Raw genomic sequence first — 25039 nt, 5'->3', positions numbered from 1 at the left:
GTGCCCTGAAGCGGCGAACCGGCAGGGAACAACCGAACTGATTATTCTACAACCCTCCTTAGAGGATTGCACGGGGATGCTGACACCTCGGCGCCCTGAAGCGGCGAACCGGCAGAGAACAACCGAACTGGCAGCGCTGCGACCCTCCTCAGAGAGTCGCACCCCAGAGGGCGCCGTTAGGAGAAACGATTTCTCAAAACCGTCCCTCTTTTTTTTTCTTTTTTTTTTTTCGACAGGACTTCTTGTCTAAGCTTTATTAGAGATGACGACAGTCCTCAGATCTTGCATACCTCTAACTAGCTTAGTTCCTACGACCCTCCTCGGAGGATCCTAGGAAAAAGCAGGCACCTCGGCACCCTGAAACGGCGAACCGGCAGGGAGACCGAACTGACTGCTCTACGACCCTCCTCGGAGGATCGTATGGGGACGCTGACACCTCGGTGCCCTGAACGGCGAACCGGCAGGGAACAACCGAACTGGCAGCGCTGCGACCCTCCTCAGAGAGTCGCACCCCAGAGGGCGCCGAGGAGAAACGATTTCTCAAAACCGTCCCTACCCCGGAGGGGACCACCCTTAGAAGCCTGATAGCCTCGGCATCAGGTCTTCTTCTTTGTACTCTATGCCAGTTTCAGGAACATAGATTGGTGAGATAGAAACCTCTGGAACGCCGCTGAAAGGTTTAGTTTTCTTGAAAGCGGAGCGTCCAAAAGAACAGACATTTTTATCTTTCTTTTTCTTTATTTTTATATCAGAAAAACTTATACATATAAACATATATATATATATATATATATATATATTCTCGAATAGAGTCAATGCTGACATCCTCACATTCATCTATGTCCTTAAATACTTTACCCACCAGTACTGCCTAATACAATTTATTTATTATTAAAGATGGCTGGTGGGTAACGTCGGGGTTAAAAATGATGACGCCGACTCGGGAGAGAGAAAGCTCGCAAGCGTCTCTATAATCCAAGGCACTGTCATACCATGATACTTAATACCCATAACATTACTCTAGTTAGACGTTTGGGTATTAAACACATAAAATAGAAACCGGTTTATTCCACGATCTCGACACCTCAGTGTGGAGATAGGGAAAAACCAGTAGTCCCCGACGAGGAGGCTGAGATACAGAGTTTTCCTGTTTTTTTAGATATATTTCATCTAATAAAGTCTTTTTATTTTCACTCTCATAATGTTCAGCTGTCCAGTAAATATTTAACTAGCAACAGCATTAGAAAAGCCTCCTTTTAAAAGCTCCTCTTTATTCAACAGAGTTATGAGCTGCCTATTTATTGAAAAATCAAACATCTGCCTTTTTCTTAATATTTTTATTTGTTTTGTTCACTTTTTCTTAACAAAACACTAACGATACCAATTCCTCAGAACTGGAAATCGCAGCACACTGGATCTGCAGGTGAAAGCTGAGATAGGGCGGGGCCCGTCCCAACCCACGCTGTCAGATCCGATTTCGAACCCCAAAATGCGTGTCGCCGCCGTGTCTAGGCAACAGCGGGACCCGCGCGAGGAGCGCAAACCGTACCGTCCTCCTCAAAGAACGATCGGCGAGAGCGGAGCGTCTTCATAGATAGACTCATACAATGCTCACAATCAGCCCCCTCGAGGACTGACTGAGCATGCTCCACTCCCAAACAAGCAACACAAAGCTGATGTGTGTGTCCCCACCCGTATATAACGAGGGCAGGGAACAACACACCGTCTATAATCTTGCTTGCTCGCCATAATAATGATAGATATATTGGGCTTGACAGACAACAATAAATAGACAAGGACAGATATACAGAGAGCGCTTGCTGAAGGTGCAGAAGCTATCGCGTTCTGATTTCAGGGTTGCTTTATAGTTTCCTGGTCTATGACGTCACCTATGTCGTAGCGGGCTTCCATTGGACTGATTTTACACGTGCTTCACGACGTAATCACGCAGAGCGTTCCCACCGAGTCTCAAACGCAGCTCGAGTTCCCTTGAAAGGGAACTGTTATAAAGTGGTGTTAATTATCAAGACAAATTCAACAAAATATTATTACGAAAACAGGTTTGATGAATATTAAATTTACACATCAGCTTCCCCAGAAAATTCCCTCCTGGAACACCACCGCATTAAAAAAACAAAACAACCTAACACACACACACACTTAATGTCTTTTCATGAGATCATTAAAAGCAATGTGCTCATTAACCAAATGTCATTGGATTGCAGGTTTCTTATACAACAAAAACCAACCTAATTTTGATATGAACATTAATTGCTGAATGTTCTTTTGAAGGGTTACCTGTACAGGTAAGACTACATAGGAAAATAGGAAAGAGCATGCATGTCATTCAGCAAAGGTTAAGGAGAAATGCCAAGTTGTGCTCAGCGAGAGGAAGATAAGAAAAACAACTTGAATCAGATGAGGGCATTCAAAAGGCCAACACAGTAAAACACAAGAAATTAAAGCAATGGCTAGTCTTACTGAACATATCAGAATATACTTCAGGAGGCACCGACAGTATCAACTGCATCTGAATTTGAGTCCTCATCCTCCCCATCTACTTTAAGGATTCTTGGTCCATCCGAAGACCTTGCACTATCACCAGGGCTGCCACTTTTCTCTGGAGTAATTTCTCCTTCTTCGTTCTCATCTATTGGAGAAAGTTTGTCGATCTCTAAAGCTCTTGCTACACTACTGCTGGCCACTGAGAAGCAGCTCATGCTGTGGAAGCTTGAATCCGGTCTTCTCTCTGGAGAATGGCTGCTTTTAGACCTAGAGGACTTTGGATCCTTAGTTTGGCCTTCAGAGTCACCTTCTTTCAACTGCCCTTTGCCTTCCCTATCACCCTCATTCATGATGGTCTCTTCTAATGCTTTGGTGTGGGTGAAACTAGTTGCAGGTTCTCGAGATGATCTGCTGCTCTTTTGCCTGTAGGTTGCTGATCTCTGGGTACCACTGTCGGCAAAACTAGCTTTGAACTTGATGCTTTCAGAGGTTGTGCTGCTGTGTCTGGACTGGGAAGACCTGACAGGTGACACAGTTACACCTTCCTCTGATTTGACACTCTCTATTGCACTGCTATCTTCCTCCGAGTTTGACTCCTGTGTAGCCTCTTGTCCGGATTCAGATTCATTCTCCGTCTCGTATGTTCTCTCTGTGTCTGACTCTTGTTCTGTCTCAATCTCTATGTATTGGTCAGAGTCTGATTCAGTCCTTGACTCTATTTCAGTGTCACCTAGCGGAGTTTTTATTTGGCTCTCCCTGTCTGAATCAACAGGACTCTGGTCTTGATCAGCATCGGAGTCTAAACTACTCATATGTGCTCCTTCTTGGAGTCTGTATGGATGGCAAGGTGTGAACGAAATGGCACTTCCATTGTACGACTGATGAATTATGTCTTCCCAGTTTCTATCTCTTTCTTGCTCACTTTCCACAATATCACCTGGGATTCTCTGTGATTCTCTCTCTGGCTCGTTCAGTACCCATGAGTTTGAGGCGTTCCCATTACTTTCATGATCTACAGTCCCACTAATGCTACTCAGAGTGTTCTTTTGAGTCTGCAATGTTTTAAAGATGTTCATCTGACTCAAAACTTTGCCAAGTCTTGTCTTTGCTGAAGGCATGGCTTCTTTAGTCTGGAAATAGCTGCCATCAATGACCATGCCATTGTCCACACAGTTTGAATGCTGCATCCTGGTTGGTTTGGGGTCATCAGTACTTCCTCCTTTATCCTCAGGAACTGGAATCGGAAAAATTTTGTTGTTCTTCCATGGAAGGTGGAATGGAACTGGACCGTGCCTTCTGTCAAACATTTGGCTGAGTTGGCTGGGTGATTTGAGTGTAGTTTCAGCCTTTGAACTGTAAGGGTGTGTGATTCCCTCAGATGGTCCAGGCAGGTGTTTCTCAAGCCCTGGATGTTGGTCTCCAAAAGCTAGTCTAGGGGGCCTCCAAGGTGGAGACTTGCCTGGCGATGGAGCCAGCCTTCTGCCTTGCCTCACAACCTATTACATTGATATTAGCCAGGATTTTTATCCTTCAGAATATTTAGTTAACAATTCAAATCACTCATCATCTTTGTGACTTTGGCCATTTCACATGACTCACGTCAGCATTCCCAAATGCACTTTGGGGAGTGTCAAGGGACAACATTACTCCCAGTAGCACCATTGCATGAAAATGCTGCAACAGTATGGTTAAATTTTAACTTGAACCTAATTTCCATTGATTACTGGACAATCAGCATGACATATTATTACATGGCTGGTGCCAGCAAAGATCAAAACATAATGCCCTATATGAGGGATGGCCAATTCCTGTCCTGGAGATTTTAGCTTCATCCCTAATCAAACACACCTGCCTGTAATTTCCAATTAGGGATGGAGCTAAAATCTGCAGACCAGTGAATCCTGAACCCTCCTGGACCAGACTGGCCCATCCCTGCCCTGGATGGTATCCCTGCCCTTGTTTTGCAAAACTCTTGTGAGAATCACCCTAACCTTACAGCTTGGAGTAAATGTGCTCTTGTATGAGGGTCACCTTCTAGATATTCCTGAATGATCATGAATATATCTGTTTAAAGCGAAATATCATCGAAAACACATCATTAAATTTAGGTTTTTTTTTTTTTTGGTTTTTGCAATGATTCTAAGTAATCGCAAGCACCTATTTTTTGTAGGCTCAAATATGTTTCATTTGGTTGCAATATTTATACTGTTCATTGTGTAAACCTCCGGCTTTCTTGCCACCTTGCTATCTGCTTTTCAGTTGAATGTCAAAGTGCTGAAGGCATTGGAGCCCTGATATGAGTCATGTGTAAGGGCCTTAAGCCAGATTCAGGATAATACTAACTTTATTAAAAAAATACTGCACATTGTATTGGTTTAAACCAACAAAACAGAACAAATAAATATGTGATACCTCTCCCTCAGATTCGTGTGGACTGTAGTAGTAACTGCCGTCATCTTCCATAATCACCTCTCCATATTCATCATACATCCCTGCTGGAGAGATCAGCTTCCGTCGACTCCCATACTGAGGCAAGTCATAGCTAAACAGCAGGTATACAGGATTAATGGACATTCCTCAAACACACACACCAATGCAAACATTCCTGAATAAATGAGCAACAACTTTGTCCCTACTGTCCACTAAATCAAACCTATAACATTTGGAACAGAGAAATGAAAAGGCAAATCCAATAAGTAAGATTAAGTAGCAGAACCTCCACATAACACTGAATGGAAAAGGTCAAAACAGACCTTCATTAAAGGACCTTTAGTATTCCTGGGGAGCAGCAGGCTGTCTGAACCCAAATACAGCTCAGACAGCCCATTTAACAGGAAACAGGCTGAAATTCAGGATTATATTGACCCTCACCCGCCTGTAGTCATGGAGGCCTTTCAATTGGATTTATTGAGAATAGAAGGATATATAAGACCAATGTGATATATGGCTGGGGACAGCTACCGATGAAATTTGTATGACCTAATTTAAAACACAGAAATTAAACTTGGATTGCATTTAATTCTGCCCAAATATATTTGATAGTCAGCAAATACCATCACTTCCCTCAGGAGGGCATTCATTTATATCATTTATTATTTCTATTTTCTCCAGCTCATTATGATTCCAGTTCACCTTGCACAAGCATCAGTAAATAATTATATTTGCTATTACAGTCAAAAAGACAAATGGATGCCCACAATGTTAAGGGAAAATGACAAAGTTCATCATCTGGAAGACATAAAATAGTGCGAAAATCATACAAACTGATTTATTAAAAGCAGCATGCCAGGAATATATCTGAAAGGTGTGATTTGGGCCAGCAGCACATTTTAAACAATGAACGAACACTCACCCATGGTCATAGTTATAGTAATCCTGTGTATAATAGTCCTGTCCTGGGTCAATACCAGACTCCATAGAGAGCTCCTGTAAGCGGAGTAAAGAGTTATAATTCAAAGTGTGCATCGCTTTAGGCGAAATCCTTGGGGAAGTCAGATGCAAGTGCTGTCCATTACAAAAAACATTAATAAATAAATAAACAATTCTGAATTCAGTATACAGTATTAGTATATTCTACCACAGCATGTTCAGCTCAACAGAAACAGTTTTCTGCAAGGAGAAAAGTTGAGATTCTCTACTCTACCTCTGGTCTCAACAGTGAGGGCCGAAGCAACTGCTGTTGCTGCACAGCATTCAGAAGAGAAACAGTGCAGAAACAAGAGAGAAAAGTAGGAATATTACATTTATGAATTTATGTGGTGGTGAATGATAGAAGATAAATAGAGTTGGATCCACAAGTCTGAGATTACACTGAAAATCTGCAATTCAAACCAAAATCTAAATTTACACCTGAGAGTTGTAAGCCTGAAAAATGTAACAAAGCATCAAATCAGCAAATATGTGAGATTTACTTGCTTTCAGACACTGACATTCTTCAATTTTTGTTTATTTTAGTTAACATTTTCACTCAAATTATGCTTATAAGATAAATTGTATTGAAAAAAAGCTATTAAAAATAAAAAAACCTGAAAATAGAAGCATTTTCACTAGTGTTGCCAGACTTTAGGATCCCATTGTAAAATATAGGGAGACAAATGAAGTCTTGAAATGTTGACTGGGAAAATTAGTAATTATACAGTTTAGTGTCAATAAACTGTATAGTGTCAATATAAATATAACTATTTATTTATCTATCATATTGCTGTTGCTGCAGTTTTATAAGACACTTTAGCATTCATAAAATCGAAGCTCCTAAGAACAAAAACATTTGAGAAATGTTATCAGCAAGTCAAACTCCAGACTGACAGATCTAGCCTTCGGCAATTTTAAAGATGAGATCTTGACAAATAGTTATTTCCTCTCTCATCACTGTCCCTATCAAAAAGCATCTGAAAAGCACTGATAAAAAAGCTGTCTCAAGATGGGACATTATTTAAACATAATGCAATCAAAAGAATATAAACACATACCTCCTGATGCCCGTAGCCTCTCCTGTGAGGAGATAACAGTATGGAAATAAAGTCAGTATGGTTATCATGATAAAACCTTGATGTTTAATATCTAGAAAAAGTTGTATTCTTTTTTCTCAAACTGGATGGTCAGATTACAAAGTCTTTAAATGTTTAGCATATTTAAATACATGAGATTGAGACAGCATGTCCTTGAGTCCTATAGGTTTCAAAGACAATGACAATAAAGCTTTTGCTTCGCTACCTCAAACTCTGATAAATAATGTATAACTGTGAAGAACTGAGCATATGTGCGGATTAAAATGCAGAAATGCAGTAGATAAGGGGGAAAAACAAATAGTTGTCTTCAGCACAATTTCCCATGATGATGCATTAGGATTTTAATAGATAACACTTTATTTTGATAGTCCACTTCTACTAAGCAACTTCCCAACAACATGTCAACTACCAGTCATTAGAGTATTAGTAGACCTTATGCTTCATATCTGCTAACACTTTATTTTGATGGTCCACCAATAGACATTCTACTGACTAAAAGTAACTTTTCAAGTAAACTTATTCCACTAACGCAACAGTCAACTTATGATCTAATGAGAGCTATTTAACATGCAGTTGAAAAGGTACTTAGAGTTGTCTAAAGGGGACTATAAAAAAAATAGCGTAACCTACTGATCTGTCAATTTATTTTTTAGCAACTGAAATTTCTTTATGGACTGTGCTATTAATTATGAGATTTTAGTCTTGGGAACATTAGTTTAGGGGTCAATGAGTGTTGAGCACTACATGACAATGAAGCTCAGAGGCCTCATCGAATAATGAATCAGTGTTAACACCACTAATTCAAAGGAGACAATACGAGAATGACATGCCTTTGGAGGAGAAAAGCTAGACACTGTTTAGCTGCAAGGACACATGGCACACTGTTTGTTTATCAGTCAGATGAATGTTAACACCCTCAAGCCTTTAATGACATTAGACAATATCATCTGTGACAATGTTTGGCACGCAAAGACAGCCTAAAAAATATTTGATAACAGTTTATCAGGTGTGTTAGGGGTACACAGAGTGTACATGGAGACGGGCCAACGTTTCCTAAGTGGCAGGGCCATTTCACTGAAAGCGTAGCAAATTAAAATTCTCTCCAGGCAGCAGATCAGCGAGAGCAAATTACAGCAATTCTTCCCTGATGTGGGCAAACCGAGGGATTCAAATGAAGATTTATCTCTTAACGATAATATGTGACTTTCAAGGGACTTTTGTTTTGTTGACTTTTCTCTCTCTATGTGAGTGAGTTTGCAGGTGCAGTAATGTGCCAGTCCATGAATTAAACATGATGTATTACATGATACTGTATGTAATTATAATTAAAGTATATAATTATACACTATGATTGAATCCTAATTATGTTATATAGTTTTAACTGGGTCACGGTACGATTGCAGTGGCATTTCCATCTTTTTTTTCCTTTCAAAAATGAAACTTAAATTAAACCTACTGTTCTATATTAATTATCTTCTTTTTCGTTTCGTTCAAGGTCACACTAAATAATTATTGACAATTTTTTTTTTTTTTTTACCATTTACTGGCATGCTCTTTGTAGGTGGAGTTAATGTTAATTAAAATAATGGGAACCACTGAAAGCACATAGAAGAAGGTATTTTAAATACAAAAAGTCTACCATATATATCTCAACATAATATATATATATATATATATATATATATATATATATATATATATATATATATATATATATATATATTACATGATGTGAGATTTATATGGTAGCCTTTTTGTATTTAAAATACCTTCTATGTGCTTTCAGTGGTATATATATATGATGATCATTATATGATGTTGATATCTATGGATCTATACATTGTGTATACTGTGTGTGTGTGTATATATATATATATATATATATATATACTTACATTTACTAATCATAAATTATACTAAATTGTATTAATGATAACAGGACGAACACCACTGATGTGTAATTTTTTAAATGGATTTTTATGAAAAATTTAGATTTAGATTTGTGTGATAAATACAAACATTAGTATAAATAGGTTGAATAGGGCCACTAACAAAAAACAAACAAAAAAATGACCACACTTACAATATGCATATTAATTAAATTAATTATGTGTAATCACATATATCAATGTATGTGTTAGCACATCATTCTTTTTATAATCAACAACACTGAATTAATGTGTTGACAATGACATCACTTGTTTTAAACATACAGTATATGCTTTTCTGCAGTTTGTATGTTGCCATCTGCTTTGAAATGTTGACTAAACAGACAATAGTTGTGACAGATGAATCTTGTTTGATCGTGCTAAATTTAACAGAGCTTTCCCTCCTTCATCTGATTGCCATAAAGATGTTTGCTTGTTTGTCTGTTCCCTAACACTGTTAATATGTCATGATGGCAACTGCTAGTCCTAATGGAACATGGCGCTACAGATTAGATAAACTAATCATTATATGAGATGAGAAAGTGTGGCATGCCTGGGTTATCCACAAAGAAATTTTGAAGGAATAGTTATTTATGTTAAGTTTTAGGTATTTCCAGGTTTTAAGCTTTTCTTTGCCAAGGAAATGACACGTGAGTATTAACACAACTCATATTTGCTCTGTAAAAGAACTTTAAATGGTTGCATATATTAGAAAGAAAGGCATAATCACAATTTAATGTACAAATAAATGGAAGAAAGAAGACCAAATCACAATTCAAATAACAAATATTGCAATAATGCTGCTGATTACATTTTGCCAAAAATTCATTCTTCCTGACTTTGCTCTTAAATTTCTTTAGTTTAACAACACTGAATGAAGCCAAAAATATATAGCACACGAACAATGAGGTGACCTACAAAACAAATTTGAATGGAGTCTGTATTAAGGGGCTGAATTTATTGCAGAACTTTAATGGTGAAAGAGGTTAAAAACAAAGCCTAACCAGAATATCCGAGTCACATCAATACAGCGCTGCTCATTGTAAACAGAAGGTGCATTCATTACAGAAACAGAACATGATCAATATTCATAAGGTCATGGAGACACTTCTGAATGTGCTACAGCACAAGAACAAAAACAATATCTTATAGTTGTGTACTGCTGCGAGTCGACAATAATAGGATGTAATGGTGCAGTATCCATCCATTAGTATCACAACAATTAAAGCTGGGATTAGGAGGACGTTTGCTGAATTGAATGCAGCGTGTTTCCATCTCAAAGAGTAAATGGAGGACATATCGCCAATCACACAAGCTCTCTATCTCACACACACACACACACACACACACACACACACACACACACACACACACACACACACACACACACACACACACACACACACACACACACACACACACACACACACACACACACACACACACACAAAATTGATTTAGCTGGTAATTACAACCAACTTGACGACTCAGTTGCCTCTCAAACATCCTAATGTGTGCACAGTCACGTAACATTAAGCCATTTAACATTAAAGCAAACTTGTTTCTCTTCTGTGCCTTTCTATTCCTTCTACCAGAGACATAACATTTTGGACCAAAAGCTTGCACTGAGAGAGACACAATTTCCCATAACAGCTGTATCTGATAAATACATTGATAGTACAAAAACAATATCTTATAGTTGTGTACTGCTGCGAGTCGACAATAATAGGATGTAATGGTGCAGTATCCATCCATTAGTATCACAACAATTAAAGCTGGGATTAGGAGGACGTTTGCTGAATTGAATGCAGCGTGTTTCCATCTCAAAGAGTAAATGGAGGACATATCGCCAATCACACAAGCTCTCTATCTCACACACACACACACACACACACACACACACACACACACACACACACACACACACACACACACACACACACACACACACACACACACACACACACACACACACACACACACACACACACACACACAAAATTGATTTAGCTGGTAATTACAACCAACTTGACGACTCAGTTGCCTCTCAAACATCCTAATGTGTGCACAGTCACGTAACATTAAGCCATTTAACATTAAAGCAAACTTGTTTCTCTTCTGTGCCTTTCTATTCCTTCTACCAGAGACATAACATTTTGGACCAAAAGCTTGCACTGAGAGAGACACAATTTCCCATAACAGCTGTATCTGATAAATACATTGATAGTTTACATAAATATCCTGTGCCACATATTGTTGAAAACTGGTAGAGAGTGCAAATGTGGCCACAGAGGCTAAGCTATAACAATTATCAAAAGAGGGAGAAACATAAAAGAAAGAACAAATGAGAGGGGAGAGCATGCAGTGTACCCCAGAGAAAAAGCTTTATAGAGGACATTTATCCCATCCAGTGAAAGTAACTTATATCCCAACATTAAAGCATATGAATAAGATCATTTCTATGAGTAAGTCATAGTTTTGTATACTAAAACAGTTTGATGGGGTAAAATAAAACGCCTGTATGAATGGTTTAAACTCAACGACATAACAAAAAACTGTTGCAAAACTGATTAAAAATATTTTACAAAAACTGTAAAGCACAAACTCTTGATTTTGTGGTATAGTTAGATGAAACACAATGGTAAGACATAAAGTAAAGATGACAAAAATGTAGTGATAGTCTAATGGGCCATTCACACAGGACACATTTTCTTGTTCCATCGTAATTTTTACTACGTACACGTGCGCTAGATGAACCTTTTTTTCATTTCCATCCTGTGTGAACTGCCTCTAAAAGAGTAATAGCATGGTTGGACAAATAGAGTGTCACATGATAGTGGACTGAGATGGAAAGCGTTTCTCCAGCTCCTCCACTAGTGAGTTCATGTTTGGATTGGGCTCTGGTGGTAGTGCTTTTTGTACAGGCTCCGCATCTGATACGCCAGCCTCTGGTTCGACAGACACTTGTGGTTTGGGGACAATCTTTGGCGGGCACTGCTTTTTATCTATTTGTCTGTACATGTTGGCAACGGATTTCTCTAAGTCTGCTATGTTCTGGATGTTCTTCAGGATCCCCTTGAGTTCCCTCTTGGGATGCTCCGACTCGGATGGTGGTGGAGGTGCTGCGGGGCGTAAGGACACTGGTCGGAGGGATGTGATGGAGGGAAGAGGAGGAAGGACGAATGGAGAAGAAGGCCTGGGACGGGAAAAGACTGGTGATAAGGCAGGTGGGAGAGGAGGAGGAGGTGGAGGGGCTGGATGTGGAGGAACAGGTGAGGATGGAGGAATAGGAATAGACTGGTGTGGGGGATTGGAGGGAGGTGGAGGTGGTGGTGGTGGTGGTGGTGGAGGACTGGAGGGAGGTGGAGGAGGTGGTGGTGGTGGGGCAGGTATATCTGGAGGGTCGGGGATGATCTCCACATTGACCTCATAAGACTCCACATCAGGATAGGAAGTTATTCTGCTGTACTTACGCAGAACTGGTGGAGTGGGCTTGTGACTAGGTGGAGGTGTTCCGTCACTCTGGGTAATGATTATGGATGGGGGCCTGTTGTTATGTCCCATGATTGAAGATTGTGGGGTCTCAAAAACAGAGAGAAAAATATCAGAAGAGAGTGACCCACGAGAGTCCTGGCCTTGCCTTTGCCTCATGTCCTGCATGGCCTGCTGCTCAAACTGCCGTGCCTGCTCTTTTACTGTCAATTTGGGCTCTGTGTCTTCATCCTCAAGCCCATCAAATTCATCAATCATTTCTTTATTGTCCTTAAGGCCAGACTTCAGAAGTTGCAGCTCCCACTGAACTGGGTCCATTACCACCCTTCTACACCGTAGGGCTTCATTGGTTTCACATTTGTGCAATCTAGAGGGTAAAGTCCAGGAGTGTCCTGAGCCTACAGATGGGAAGCGCAGGATGGACTTTCCCAGACCTCTCATGCTGGGTGAATACATGCCCAGGAGGTACCTCAGATTTTGGTGCTCAGGGCTGCTGAGGGTGCCGTCATCATGGTACAGGGGGTTGGTTGTAGTAAGCGGGTTCTCATCTGAAAGGAAAGTAATGTTGCTTTCCGACTTGGGCAAGTTGTTCAGTAGGATTCCATTAGCGGTGGACAGCTTGTGAGCAGCGATGGCACGGGTGGCAAATGAGCTAATGAGACGCTGCCGATCCCCATCCTTCAGAACACACCTCTTAGTCCTGCTTTCAGCATAACCGCAAAAAGAGACAAAGAACGACTTAACAGAGGACGTGAACAACAAGGTAGACAGGGAAGTAGAATGGAAGCCAGCTACAAAAAGCACCTGCCTGGATAGACTTAAGTAAAAAAAAAAAAAGGTGCTAATTAAATCCTAGGCAAACACCTACAACAAGTTTCAATGAAGGGCACTAACACAGTTCTTAGCTAATATCACTAATCATTAGGAGCAAGGCAACTGATCACAATGCTAGGCAACTAATTGGAAGGCAAGAAAGTTCAACCGCTTTCTGAGAAACAATCACAAATACATCTCTACCTTAAATAAATTGTCTACAACATTTGGAAACAGATGACTGCCTACTTACTTAGGTCTGATATCCAAGAAATGAGAATGAGGGATGAGGAAAAGAAAAAAAAAATAGAGGGAAATTAGAAAGATGTTAAAAAAAGTTTTGTAAAGTTTGTGTGTAAGTGCTAGTCTTTTAAGGGTGAAACCAGTCTAATACCAGACACAGCCATTCTAGATAAATCAGTTTAGGGGTGCAATAACAAAGTTATTCCAGTTGGTAATGGTTAGATAATCATATTTAGATCCAGGTAGCAGTAGAAAAACAGCCAGTTCAGAAAGAGGCTAAAAAAATGCTCACGTAAAGCTTAATTAGGTAATATGCACCAAAGCTGTATAGAAAACGAAAACCAGAAAGGAATCAGTTGGTGTTCTGCTTATTCTTCTTCCACACTGAATATATGGAAATTCATGGAATTGTATGATAAAAAGTAAAGAAATTCGGCATTTTCATAGAATACAAACTGTCTTTTATTATGCCAGTTTTGGGGTAAAAAAATTATGGAACAATTTAAAAGAAACAACAACAAAGATACTCTTTGAAATTCCGAAATGCCTGAATATGACAGTGAAAAAGACAGGAATATTGACTGTATCTTGGCAACAAACCTTTAAAACTAATTGCCACAGGGGTAAACAAGTAGTTTGCCCTCCTTTACTTCTCCTGCCTTCCAGAACCTCCTAAAAAGTCCAGTCTTCAACAAATTTGAGTCAGATGATAATCAGACCATGATAAAAGTGGATATTTGGATATTTGATATTCCAAAAAAACTTCCTGTAATATTTATGAAATGATGACTACAAACACACCAAATAAGATGAGAAGCTGTATATTGTAACCCCCCCCCCCCCTTTTTTTATCTTGTGAGATTGGGATCATACCCTGGGGGTAACAAAACAGTTTGGTGATCACCTCAGCCTGGACCACCATCAACAGAAGCCCTAGCCCTAGCTTTGCAAAGCCATAAAATCAGTTTATGTTAAATCATATGTTTATTAATTAGAAATACTACACCCAGAGCATCTTAACAACCAAACTAAAATTTCTATTTACTCAAATTGAAGGTCTTGTTCTAATCATATAAATCTATAATAATTTAAACAAGATGCTTTCTTGTTTAAAATGGCAATGTGGATAGAAAAATAGACCTTTTTTCTTTTTTTTTTACTATTAATATCAGTCAGTGGTTGGAGACATTGACAAGTAAAGTTCTGAAGGTATAAAACTTACATGGTGCTGTCGCCGAGCTCTTCATACAGATTGTTGGTGGCAGCACCTCCGGATTTGCCAGTGGGAAGCGCCATTTGGATCCTGGCTGTTTTTGCACATTCTGCCTGCCGTCTTTAGATAATGAAGTCAACAAGTTGAGCAAAATAAAAGTATTGGCTTAAATAATGAAATCTTTTTTGGACATTTAGCTATTTTGGAGTTTCTCAGATAAAAAAAAAAAACCAATTAGATCAGTGGTTCTCAAATTGTGGGTCAATGGTAAACAATGGTATGCAAATAATAAAATGCAATTAAGCATATAATCCTGTATAGTTAGGACTGCACAATAAATGTATATATATATATATATATATATATATATACTGTATATATATATATATATATATATATATACATATATAAATTGTATGTAAGCTAGTTATATTTTGGCAAATGCCACCATGGACAGGTTGCATGATGTACCCTCATCCTTGGAAAACTAACAAAACTACACAAAATACAATAAAATACACCCCAGACTACATTAAAAACAGGATAAACATCATTTGTGCCAACAAACATTAAAATTCAAGAGACATTTAGAAACAAAACACTTAAAATATAAAAGTGTGTTTGGTTTTTTTATGTTAATAAATTTCACTGTTGTTGTCGTATCATTGAATTTTGTACGACAAGCTATTTAGGTAGAGTAGGGTTGCTATTTGGTTTTTGCTATTATATATTCAATGTAAAAGCTGGGTCTTGAAGCAATATCATTTGAGAACCACTGAATAAAATAATGCTTGAGAGAGGGAAATGGTTAGGATATATAACCAACATATCATTACACGTGTATGTCTCAGTACAATACTTACTCTTTGAATCTGAAATTGGTGCATTCATTGTGGAAAAAAGAAAAATGAGATATATTAGACAATGACACTTATTGCACAGCAGTATCAGTAACAAAACTGCAAAAATATATGGTGGATTTCAGCCACAACATTAATACATCTGCTCTCTGTTTCCCATAAGTATGAATTATCGTCATCCCAAACTAAACCATCAATGCTTACAGATTGATCCTTATATCTCTAGCTCAGATCCTGTCATTTCATTCCTGAATTCTCATCGTCAGGTCTGCCATATGGCACTGGCTCAGCTGGCACGACATGTAAAACTCATCAACTACAGATGGTTTCCTCATATTTACCTCTCATGGCCTTAATTAATCTTCTTTCACACCGAATAAACACAAGACCAGGTAGTTCTCAAAGGTGTTACCATTGTGAAAAGAGAGAATGTATTATGTGTAAATGTTTCACTGAAATCCCAGATGAGGGAAGCTGCCTGCTTAACACAAAATGTTTCTAACTTAACAAACTTAACATTTTATTTATTAGTTAGTAAGTGGAGAAATCTTTGGTCTGAGCAGACTTTCCACAGAAAGCAACATAACATTTCTGTAAAAAAAAAAAAAAAAAAAAACTAGAAAAAAGACTAAGAATTACAACAGATGATTTGTTTGACGATTAATTTTACTAAACATTATTATTAAAGGGCATTTTTGGGGCTTTGAATTTGAGCTTTCAGGTGTACTGGACTATAGTGGTGACACTCACTGTCGGTAGGTGATGATGACGATGAGAATGGCTGGGATACAGCACATGATGATGATGACGGCCAGGGCCAGCAGTGCTCCTTCGGTGTATCCAACAGACTGAACCGCCTTCTTTACGCTCTCCACCACATCCGGTGTGCGGATTTCCAGAATGCGTCCTCCGCGACCTAGGTAGGGCTGGAACTCCTTATTGATATCCAATAACTTCCCATCTAAAAACCTGGAGAAAACCAAATGAACAGTCACGTATGTGGCCTTGCATATGCTATTTGATTAGTTCTGATTAGTTGATCAGTGAATGACTAATCAAACACATTTAAAATTCACTTTTGTAATAAAGTTCTAAAATATGTCCCCATTTTTTTGTTTAATTGCAATGCAATGTGCAAATCTTATGCTTACATTGGCTACTATGAAAGCACAATTTCTAAATACCATTCACATTGCAGACAGCTAAACAAAACATTGATAAAAGAAGACATTTTGTCTATATTAGAACTAAAGGGTTTTAAAGTGCATTCCACAGCCTACAATTCACAATTTGCCCATACAAGCGTTATAAACAGTGCTTTCTGAGCAGGATAATTACTGTGACAAGACAGACAATATGGCTAAGGATTTAACCACAAGTCTAATTTTTTTTAAAAATGAGAAAATGTCTAAACAAACAAACACACACTCTATTTGCTTTGTCGTGCAGCTTGGATAAAAAATGGCAAACATAAATGCATGTTATAAGACTAACTAATGGCTAGGGATGGATGGATTCTTAAATCATGCTATGAGCAATTTTATATCAAAGTTATTGTGGAACCTGATGGACGAAACACACAATAAATGATTATTCATAACAAATGAACAAGTTAGAAATCAGTGCAGACTGGTCCAAAATGAGCCAAGAGAGCCACAAACAGCCGACATGCTTCATCTTGTAGTTGGTAAAAATGAAGTCATATTTCCACCTCCAGTAACAGAACACAATATCGGGACACAACTGCGGGAGTATTTTTATACCTGGTGTTACGTTTTTCAAATCCAAAACATGTCTACTTGATGCACCAACAACATTGATGCATAGCGCTCTGCATTTTCACATTAATCCATGGAAATAATAAAGCATTCCTGTCCATTGATTGTATAGCCACACAGACACCGTATCACTCTAAAAAATAAAGGTTCCAAAAGGGTTTTTCCGCAGCGATGCCATAGACAAACCATTTTTGGTTGCCCAAAGAACCTTTCAGCAAACTAACCTTTTTATTTGTATGCAGAACATATACAATAGCCAAGGAACCTTTTTCCACAATAAACAACATTTTGTACAATGGAATGATTCCATGGATGTTAAAGGCACACTTTGCAGGAATTCCGTTTTTGTCAAACAGCGACCCCTGGAGTACTTGTATTTAACGTTACTGTCGTAATACCACTCACGCAGAGCGTCTCTGCACTCACGGCCTGATAACCCCCTCCTAGACTCCGAAGATGTCAATTGACCAGGTAATGTTTCACGATTTCATACAAATATTAGGCTACTGCATACTTGTATTGTGCTATCTAAGATGAACTACTGATGATGGTAATATGATAATAATAAGTTTGCCAAGCGTTAGCCTACTTTATAGTAATAACGTTAAAGTAGCCTACCTCGTTTGATGGCTTATAACGTTTTTACATGGTTGCAGCTAAATAAATAGCCAGGGCCTACTAAATAATTAAATTTGTGGGGGGTTTTTTGTGTGTAATGTAAACATTACAAAATCCGCGCAAGTGTCTGAAATCCGCGCAAGTGTCTTTGTGCTTCATAGACACGTTGATGTGTGTGACGTCGTTGCCGTAAAGCATGTCGTGATTCTCGCAAGATTTGTCGGGGGCGCTCCTCTCAAACTTGCATTGCTGGTTTTTCCAGCGGCGTCCCCCCCAAGCTTTACTACCAGGATGATTCGCTCTTCTATGAGTTTGTTTACCACCGAAATGACTTTGAAGCTGTCATATTAAGGTACAATTCTTGCATAGTGTGCCTTTAAAGGTTGTTTATGGAACCATTAATTGGCAATGAGGAACCTTTATTTTTAAGAGTGTATGAAGGGTAGATATATCAAACGGTTCGGCAAACAAGTTACAGGGAAAAGTCAGGACACCCACGCCATTTTCAACTAAAAACGGAAAAAAATGTATGCGTATTGGCCGTTCAATTACACGAAAACAGTGTATCGGGAGTATGAAAATGCAAACTTTTGAAAACGATACAGTTATAAGTGGGGTAAATTGGATACACTTACTTGAAGAGCTCCTGTCTTGAGAGAGCTCTGTTGGTTAGAGGGTCAATTGCGTAAACCATCAGGTCAGATTTGGAGTAGTCCTCCTGTTCATATCCCTCACCAAAACGCCGAGGCCCGATTGATTCCACGACTACTTTTGCTCCTGGGATCTGGTCCTGGACATAGCGCTCTAAAATTCTGAATTAAGAGACAGACAGAAGATGAGAGATCTACAACATAACCTCTTGACATACCAAATATGTTCTATTAATTTTTTTTTACAGTCTATTCATTTATAGTAAAGGAAAGCTCTACAAAAACAGCCGAGTAAAGAATGCCATTTTCACACAGGGCGTGTCAACTAAAGAAAAGAAAAAAAAGAAAAGAAAACAGCCAAAATGGTTGGACTGGCACACGGTACAAAACCAATTTAAAGAATACTGCATATGGACTTGGTCTGGAAATGAGAACAAATAACAAACTGAACACTGAATAAAAAAATAAATATATAAATAAATAAATAAAATAAACAAATAAAAAAAATTAGAGGCCATTAATTGGTGGGCATATCAGAGAAAATAATCTGACAATCAACTTCCACACGATTGCAAACATGCACAATAAACACTAATTGCAGTAATTACCGTTACTGGAGAAATAAAACAGGAAAAATTACACAAGAGGAACAATTACACTGCCTAAATCTAACCCAAAAGCTGTAAACCCCTATATTATCCATGTTTATCAGGCTGAACGGGAACTGTTTTGAACACAGAGGTGCGCGGAGGACAAATACAAAGCAATGGCTAAAATGAGCTGTGTAAGACAGCGTTGCTTCAAAGCTGGTGTCCTTGTCTCCCAGTAGGTGCCTCAGCTCACATCTCAGAGCAGCCAGCCCTCCTCAGCCAATTACCTGCAGTGTCTCCCATACCCCCCCCCCCCCCCCCCCCCCCCCCCTCCCCTAACAGCTGTTGAGGGGAAATAAGAACATGGGACAAAAAAGAACAGAGGCTGGAATGATGACTGTAAAGGAACAAGGAGCAGGTTTTCTGAGGAAAAAGCCTGACAAGAAATGATGAGAAGGTTTGGGAAAACTCGGGCTGTGAGTTATATCACCTGAGGTAGAAAATGTGTTTTAGTGTCTGTGTATATACTAGGAATATAAAGATGTGTTTATGTCTCCATATTAGCATTGTACTATCTCAGCACTTTCCTGTCTATGTGAAAATGAATACTCTCATCTTTTTGTCGTTCCAGAACCAAAATAATTTCCAGGTACACTTTATTTTGATGATCCCCTTTAGACATTCTGTATTAATTCTACTTGTTTAATATTTTTAGATGTATATTATGTTAAGTTGTTCTTCTTTATTTCTTTCTCTCTGTTCTCTTGTGTGTATATGCATGTAAGTACCTAGAGCTTCCAGAAACCATACCAGATTCCTTGTGCAAACTAAATTGTATAGTTGTATAAATTGTAATAGAATAACTGTAATTGAATAAACTGCATTCTGATTCTGATTCTAAATTTGTATGAGAAAGGGACTGAAATTTAAGTTGTTATTCACTATAAAAATCTCAAATTCAATCGCCATTCATGATTGGTTATGCCACACAATAACAACCATGTTTGGCAACACAGATTAAATAATTTTCATATTTCACATTTGAATATAAATAAAGCTTCAGCTGTGATTTTCAGTAAATAGCAACTTAAATTTCACAATGCTAATGTATGGCTTCAGAAAACTTGGAATATAGTGCATACACAGCTAATGTAGTCCAGAGACTTTGATATGGGACACAGTTCTAAGACCCTGATGAATTGCAAACGAAATAGGAGGACAAACTGGTGCGATTTTATTTCAAACAAAATCATGCCAAATAAAGTTTGTTTAGAGGAGGTACGTTTTGGGGAGTTTATTCGGGCTGGTAAATACTTTTAAACTAGGCTGCATGATTAATAGCAATTAACATGAAATGACACTTAAACCAATTTGGCTTATTACGATTATGAAATCGCAATAGCTGTGATTATTTTTTATGTGCAGCTTGTCAGTGACGTATGGCTCTGTGATTACTAGTAAATGCTGCTCCATCTGAAAGCACTGCGAGTTTGAGTCGCTTTTAACGTGCATTCGAAAAAGCAACACGCGTCAAACATCTTTCCAAACATGAGAAGCATTTATGAACCTCTTGTCCAACAAAAGACAACATTTAATAAATCAAAGCATTTCAATCTTCTGTTTATTCAGCTACAGGATAGTATGATGCCCATGGGGATTTCCTGGAATGATGTGTTATCTTCTTCCGCAGGGCATATTTGCCGTGTTTGCGCAAGAATGCCCTCTGGCTTTCAGATGGAGTAGCATTTACTACTGAGCACAACGTACTGTCTACTTACTACTTACTTGCTACTTACTACTGTCTTCACTGACAAGTGGCACATAAAATAATCGCAGCCTTTGCCAAATCGTGTGCGGTTGCATTTCGATTAATCGTGCCGCCTTTTTTTAAACTACCACTAGTCAGTGGCGATTACATAGTATTCGGGATGTTCAAAAATAGCATACCGCTGCTCAGGTATTTTAAACTTCTTTTTAAGTGAAGAACGAAAAATAAATTTGCTGTTAGTATATTGGGACCTTTATAGAGTTTCACAGTGTCAACATTCTGGGTAAGGGAATGTTCCATTTTTGTTCATGTTTAATTAAAAAGGAAATCATTTAGATTTGTGACAACAAAGTAAGTAAATGATAAAAGCATAACGTTTGAGTGAACAATTTCTTTAAGCATTTTAATCAATGAGAAGTGCTATTCCCATGGCTGACAGAGGAAGGTGGGGGGTTTCTGGTAATTCTGCTCTTGATGCAGATGTTAAACAGTGTGGGTCCTGCTTTTATCTGAGAGGGTTTGACAGAATCAAGCAGCCCATTGATTTATCCCCAACATAAACATCGGCACCAGCAGGAGTCAAGTACTCATGCATACATTACAGCTTCAAGCACTCTCTGGCTGCTCGGAATGTTATTTTGGGGAGTATGTCTGGGTGAAGAGTGTATTTGTATAGAACAAGTTACCCAATCAGCTGATCCTTGTTCTGTTCAACTACAGTGGGCGACACGTTGGATACGACCACCTGCATGTCCAGCTGGTTAACCACTGACACCTGGGAGATGGGACAAAAATAATTTCTAGTTAAAAAAGGGAAAATGATGGAGTAGCATGAAGGTTCTGAACTGTTTCAAATATGCTGTTCTTGTGATTGATGAAACTGGGAGACAGAAATCAGTAAAATTAAACAAGGAACATTAAGTAAGTCTTACTTTGTCATACATATTAAGTCTATATTAAGTCAATGTGCGCTTTTTGTTGTTCTATATCCCCTTTGGACAACACTTTTGGTCACAATTGTATATGCTTTATGTACTGTTAAAATTGAAAAAAACAAATTGGTTTGATCTTTTAAATGCAGTGAAATTCAGACATTAAGTTAAACTTAACGTAAGTGTGTCACCGAAAATAGTATTACCGAATGTATATGAGTAATAATGGTGATGAATCTCCCTCAAAAGTACTAGAAGAATCACAAATAGAATTGTTAAGGACTCGTAACCTGTAAATTCCTTTAGCCTGTATTTAAATCAAGCTCTATACATGGAGCAGTCTAGCTGACATCATCTAAATACCCGTATCACTCTATATTTATTTAACTCACAGATCAAGTGCAGGTTCAAGATAGTGAGAGCTATTGAGAGATTGATTTATGGGTTTAAATACTGCTGGAGCCCCTCAGCCCACAAAAAAATCAATGTCTCTTCGGTATCAGCTTTGGACGTTCTTCAAGCAAGCTAACAGGGACTGTATTTTTCTAATCTAAATCAGGTAACGGAGTTGCCACTGCTGTAAAATCAGATGATGGATCACATCTCAGGACAGATTACTGCATTAAACTTGAATCAATCTGTTCAAACTGGCCTTGGAATGTGTATTTAAAGGCGAAGTGTATAATTACTTATTATACACTAATAATAATAATTCCTTCTTTCAAAAGCAGAATTGCTTCTCATCTGCAATTGCCCTGATTTTTATGCCCCTTAATGATTCAGATTCCATTTATGATTATTTTAATTCTGAAATTCTTTCTCTTTCTTCGCCACTGACGAGATTTTTCTTAATTTGAGACACAACGATTGCCCGCTTTTTCTGGCTTTACGGTTATATGCTATTACGCATCTTCTGAAAGAATACAGCATCTCCAGATCCAAAAACAAGCAAAGAAGATGATCTGCTTATACCAGAAGGATCAGATAGAAGATTGCTTATCCACATTTAAGCTTTGGGGGTGTTTATAGACTCGATCTACTCAATCTATGTTTTGCTCATCGTTCTGAGTTTGATGCACACTACATTTTTGACAAAAACCTTTTGTTCGAAATGCTGTTTTTTAATGAAACTTACCCATTGAAGTGTTGATAAAACATGAATGAATAAAGCTAGAATATATATATATAGCATATAATATATACAATATATATATATTGTATCCAAAATAAAAGTTTACATAGTATATATGTGTGTACTGTGTATATTTATTTTGTATATAAAAATACACACACGCATATATTTATTTAAGAAAAATGTGTTATTTATATATAAAATATTTATATTAATATATAATATAAATTATATATATATATATATATATATATATATATATATATACAGTATATACATGCAAAAATGTCTTAAATATATACATGCACATATGTGTGTATTTATAAATACAAAATAATTATGCACAGTACACACACATTATGTAAACACAAATTTTTATTTTGAATGCGATTAATCACGCGTTGCACAGGCCTAATATATATATATATATATATATATATATATGTATATATATATATATATATATATATATATATATATACATATATAATTTGTATTGAATGTTTTCATTCAGTATTCATACAACAAAACTTTCTAGGGGAAATGAACATTTTGTGTATATCAAAAATGCTGGCGTGGAAAGAGTTAAAATTTATGCTAAATACTGTATGCTAAACAAAAACAATTATATTTTTGGCAACATATTTGTCTTTTTTCCTAATCCAAATACCATTTATTAAAACAAAATGCTGCACTGGCTGTGTATCTTTAACCACATGTTGTAATATGAACAACCAGACAGTTATTAAACCAATATGAATGAAAGTAAACACATGTCTTGAAAGTTCCACTCACTGAGTCAGATGTTACATTTAAGATTTAGCGAATAAGGGACTTGTAATCAAACCATCTTTATGAGTGATTCATTAAAAAGAACCAGCTCTTTCTCAAATCTGACTTCTGAATGGAAAACTACAAAAACGCTCAACTTTATGCTTCCCGATCACATACTTACCACCACTTGAGAGCTGCTGCTGAGTCCCTCCCCGTAGTCGTCTGTAGCAACCACGTCAAATTTGAAGTAAGAGCGCCGCATGTTCCTGTACATGATGGCTGTCTTAATTACACCAGTGAAGGGCTCAATAACAAAGCTGTCTTTGCCATCAGTAGTTGGGGGGATAATCAGCCTGTACAGCATGGCACTGAAATTCCCTGTGTCCTTATCCAGAGCCTGTCAGAAACAATAGAGCAGACATGTCAAAGAGAGGAATAGCCATGAGCTACTTTTCACCTACAACACAGTGCTGCTCAACCTCTGCCGTCACACTCCGTTCCACCTTCGGCCCTTAGGAGGAGCTCCAAGCTCCGATTTGCCAGCGCCAACGTCACTTTGGCTAGTCTCAGATGAGCTTTATAGCACTCCACTGCGGTGACAATGATTTATAATGGCTTTTTACATGAGAGGGAAACAGGCCGCTCCACGGGCAGCAGGGTGCCTTGGACCAGGCAGAGTCATTAACACAAATGAGACTTTTACCAATATGCCTGGGAGACCCGTTTCAATAAATACAGTAAATGTGTATTAAAGTCCCTTTTGCAAACAAAAGGTCTGTCTTTGAATTGGTCGCTTAATGTGGCTAAACTCGGTGGAGAAAACCTTCGATCTGCGCTGCGGTGAGATCTTGAGTTGAAACTGTTTGAAATTGAATTCGTAGTTCCACAACATCTCTTTTCAATTCTTTCGTCACGTTCTTAAACCAGATTAAACTCGGAGAACATCAGTAAGGCAATGTTTTCTCGGAAGGATTGCTTAAACTAATTATCTGATCAGGAGGGAACAATGAATGCAGGGAGAATCGGAAAAGGCGCTTCCACAACAACGTGTAAAAGTAAAAGTATTTCAATACCTGTCCTTAGGGTTGGCAGAGCAAATAACTGTTTACATTTTCTCGCCCTTTTCTCCTCAAAACTATTTAAGTAGGGATTTCAAAGTAGATTAAAGTAGTCTAATCTAGGAGCCCCTGAGCTTTTTGAACAAAATTCCATAGTACGCAATTCCCATGACACCT

The 25039-nt window shown here is 38.1% G+C and overlaps 1 protein-coding gene across 1 annotated transcript in view; it reads right to left on the bottom strand.

The window, feature by feature from the left end:
- Nucleotides 1–2501: 2501 nt before the first annotated feature.
- pcdh15b (protocadherin-related 15b) overlaps nucleotides 2502–25039 on the bottom strand; it is a 288259-nt gene continuing 265721 nt past the window's right edge. Inside the window, exons 28-36 of the mRNA XM_077206152.1 lie at nucleotides 23986–24201; nucleotides 21653–21741; nucleotides 18594–18770; nucleotides 16313–16531; nucleotides 14712–14822; nucleotides 6975–6996; nucleotides 5858–5931; nucleotides 4918–5047; nucleotides 2502–4001 (exon numbers count right to left, since the gene is read on the bottom strand). Of these exons, the coding sequence (XP_077062267.1) occupies nucleotides 2502–4001; nucleotides 4918–5047; nucleotides 5858–5931; nucleotides 6975–6996; nucleotides 14712–14822; nucleotides 16313–16531; nucleotides 18594–18770; nucleotides 21653–21741; nucleotides 23986–24201 (2538 nt within the window). The remainder of the gene's footprint in view (nucleotides 4002–4917; nucleotides 5048–5857; nucleotides 5932–6974; nucleotides 6997–14711; nucleotides 14823–16312; nucleotides 16532–18593; nucleotides 18771–21652; nucleotides 21742–23985; nucleotides 24202–25039) is intronic.

Source organism: Siphateles boraxobius, unplaced genomic scaffold (genome assembly GCF_051911475.1).
Source record: "Siphateles boraxobius isolate OS27281-9 unplaced genomic scaffold, OSU_SipBor_1 55, whole genome shotgun sequence".
In the NCBI taxonomy this organism is placed as follows: Eukaryota; Metazoa; Chordata; class Actinopteri; order Cypriniformes; family Leuciscidae; genus Siphateles; species Siphateles boraxobius.
This window is presented reverse-complemented; position numbering and strand designations above follow the sequence as displayed.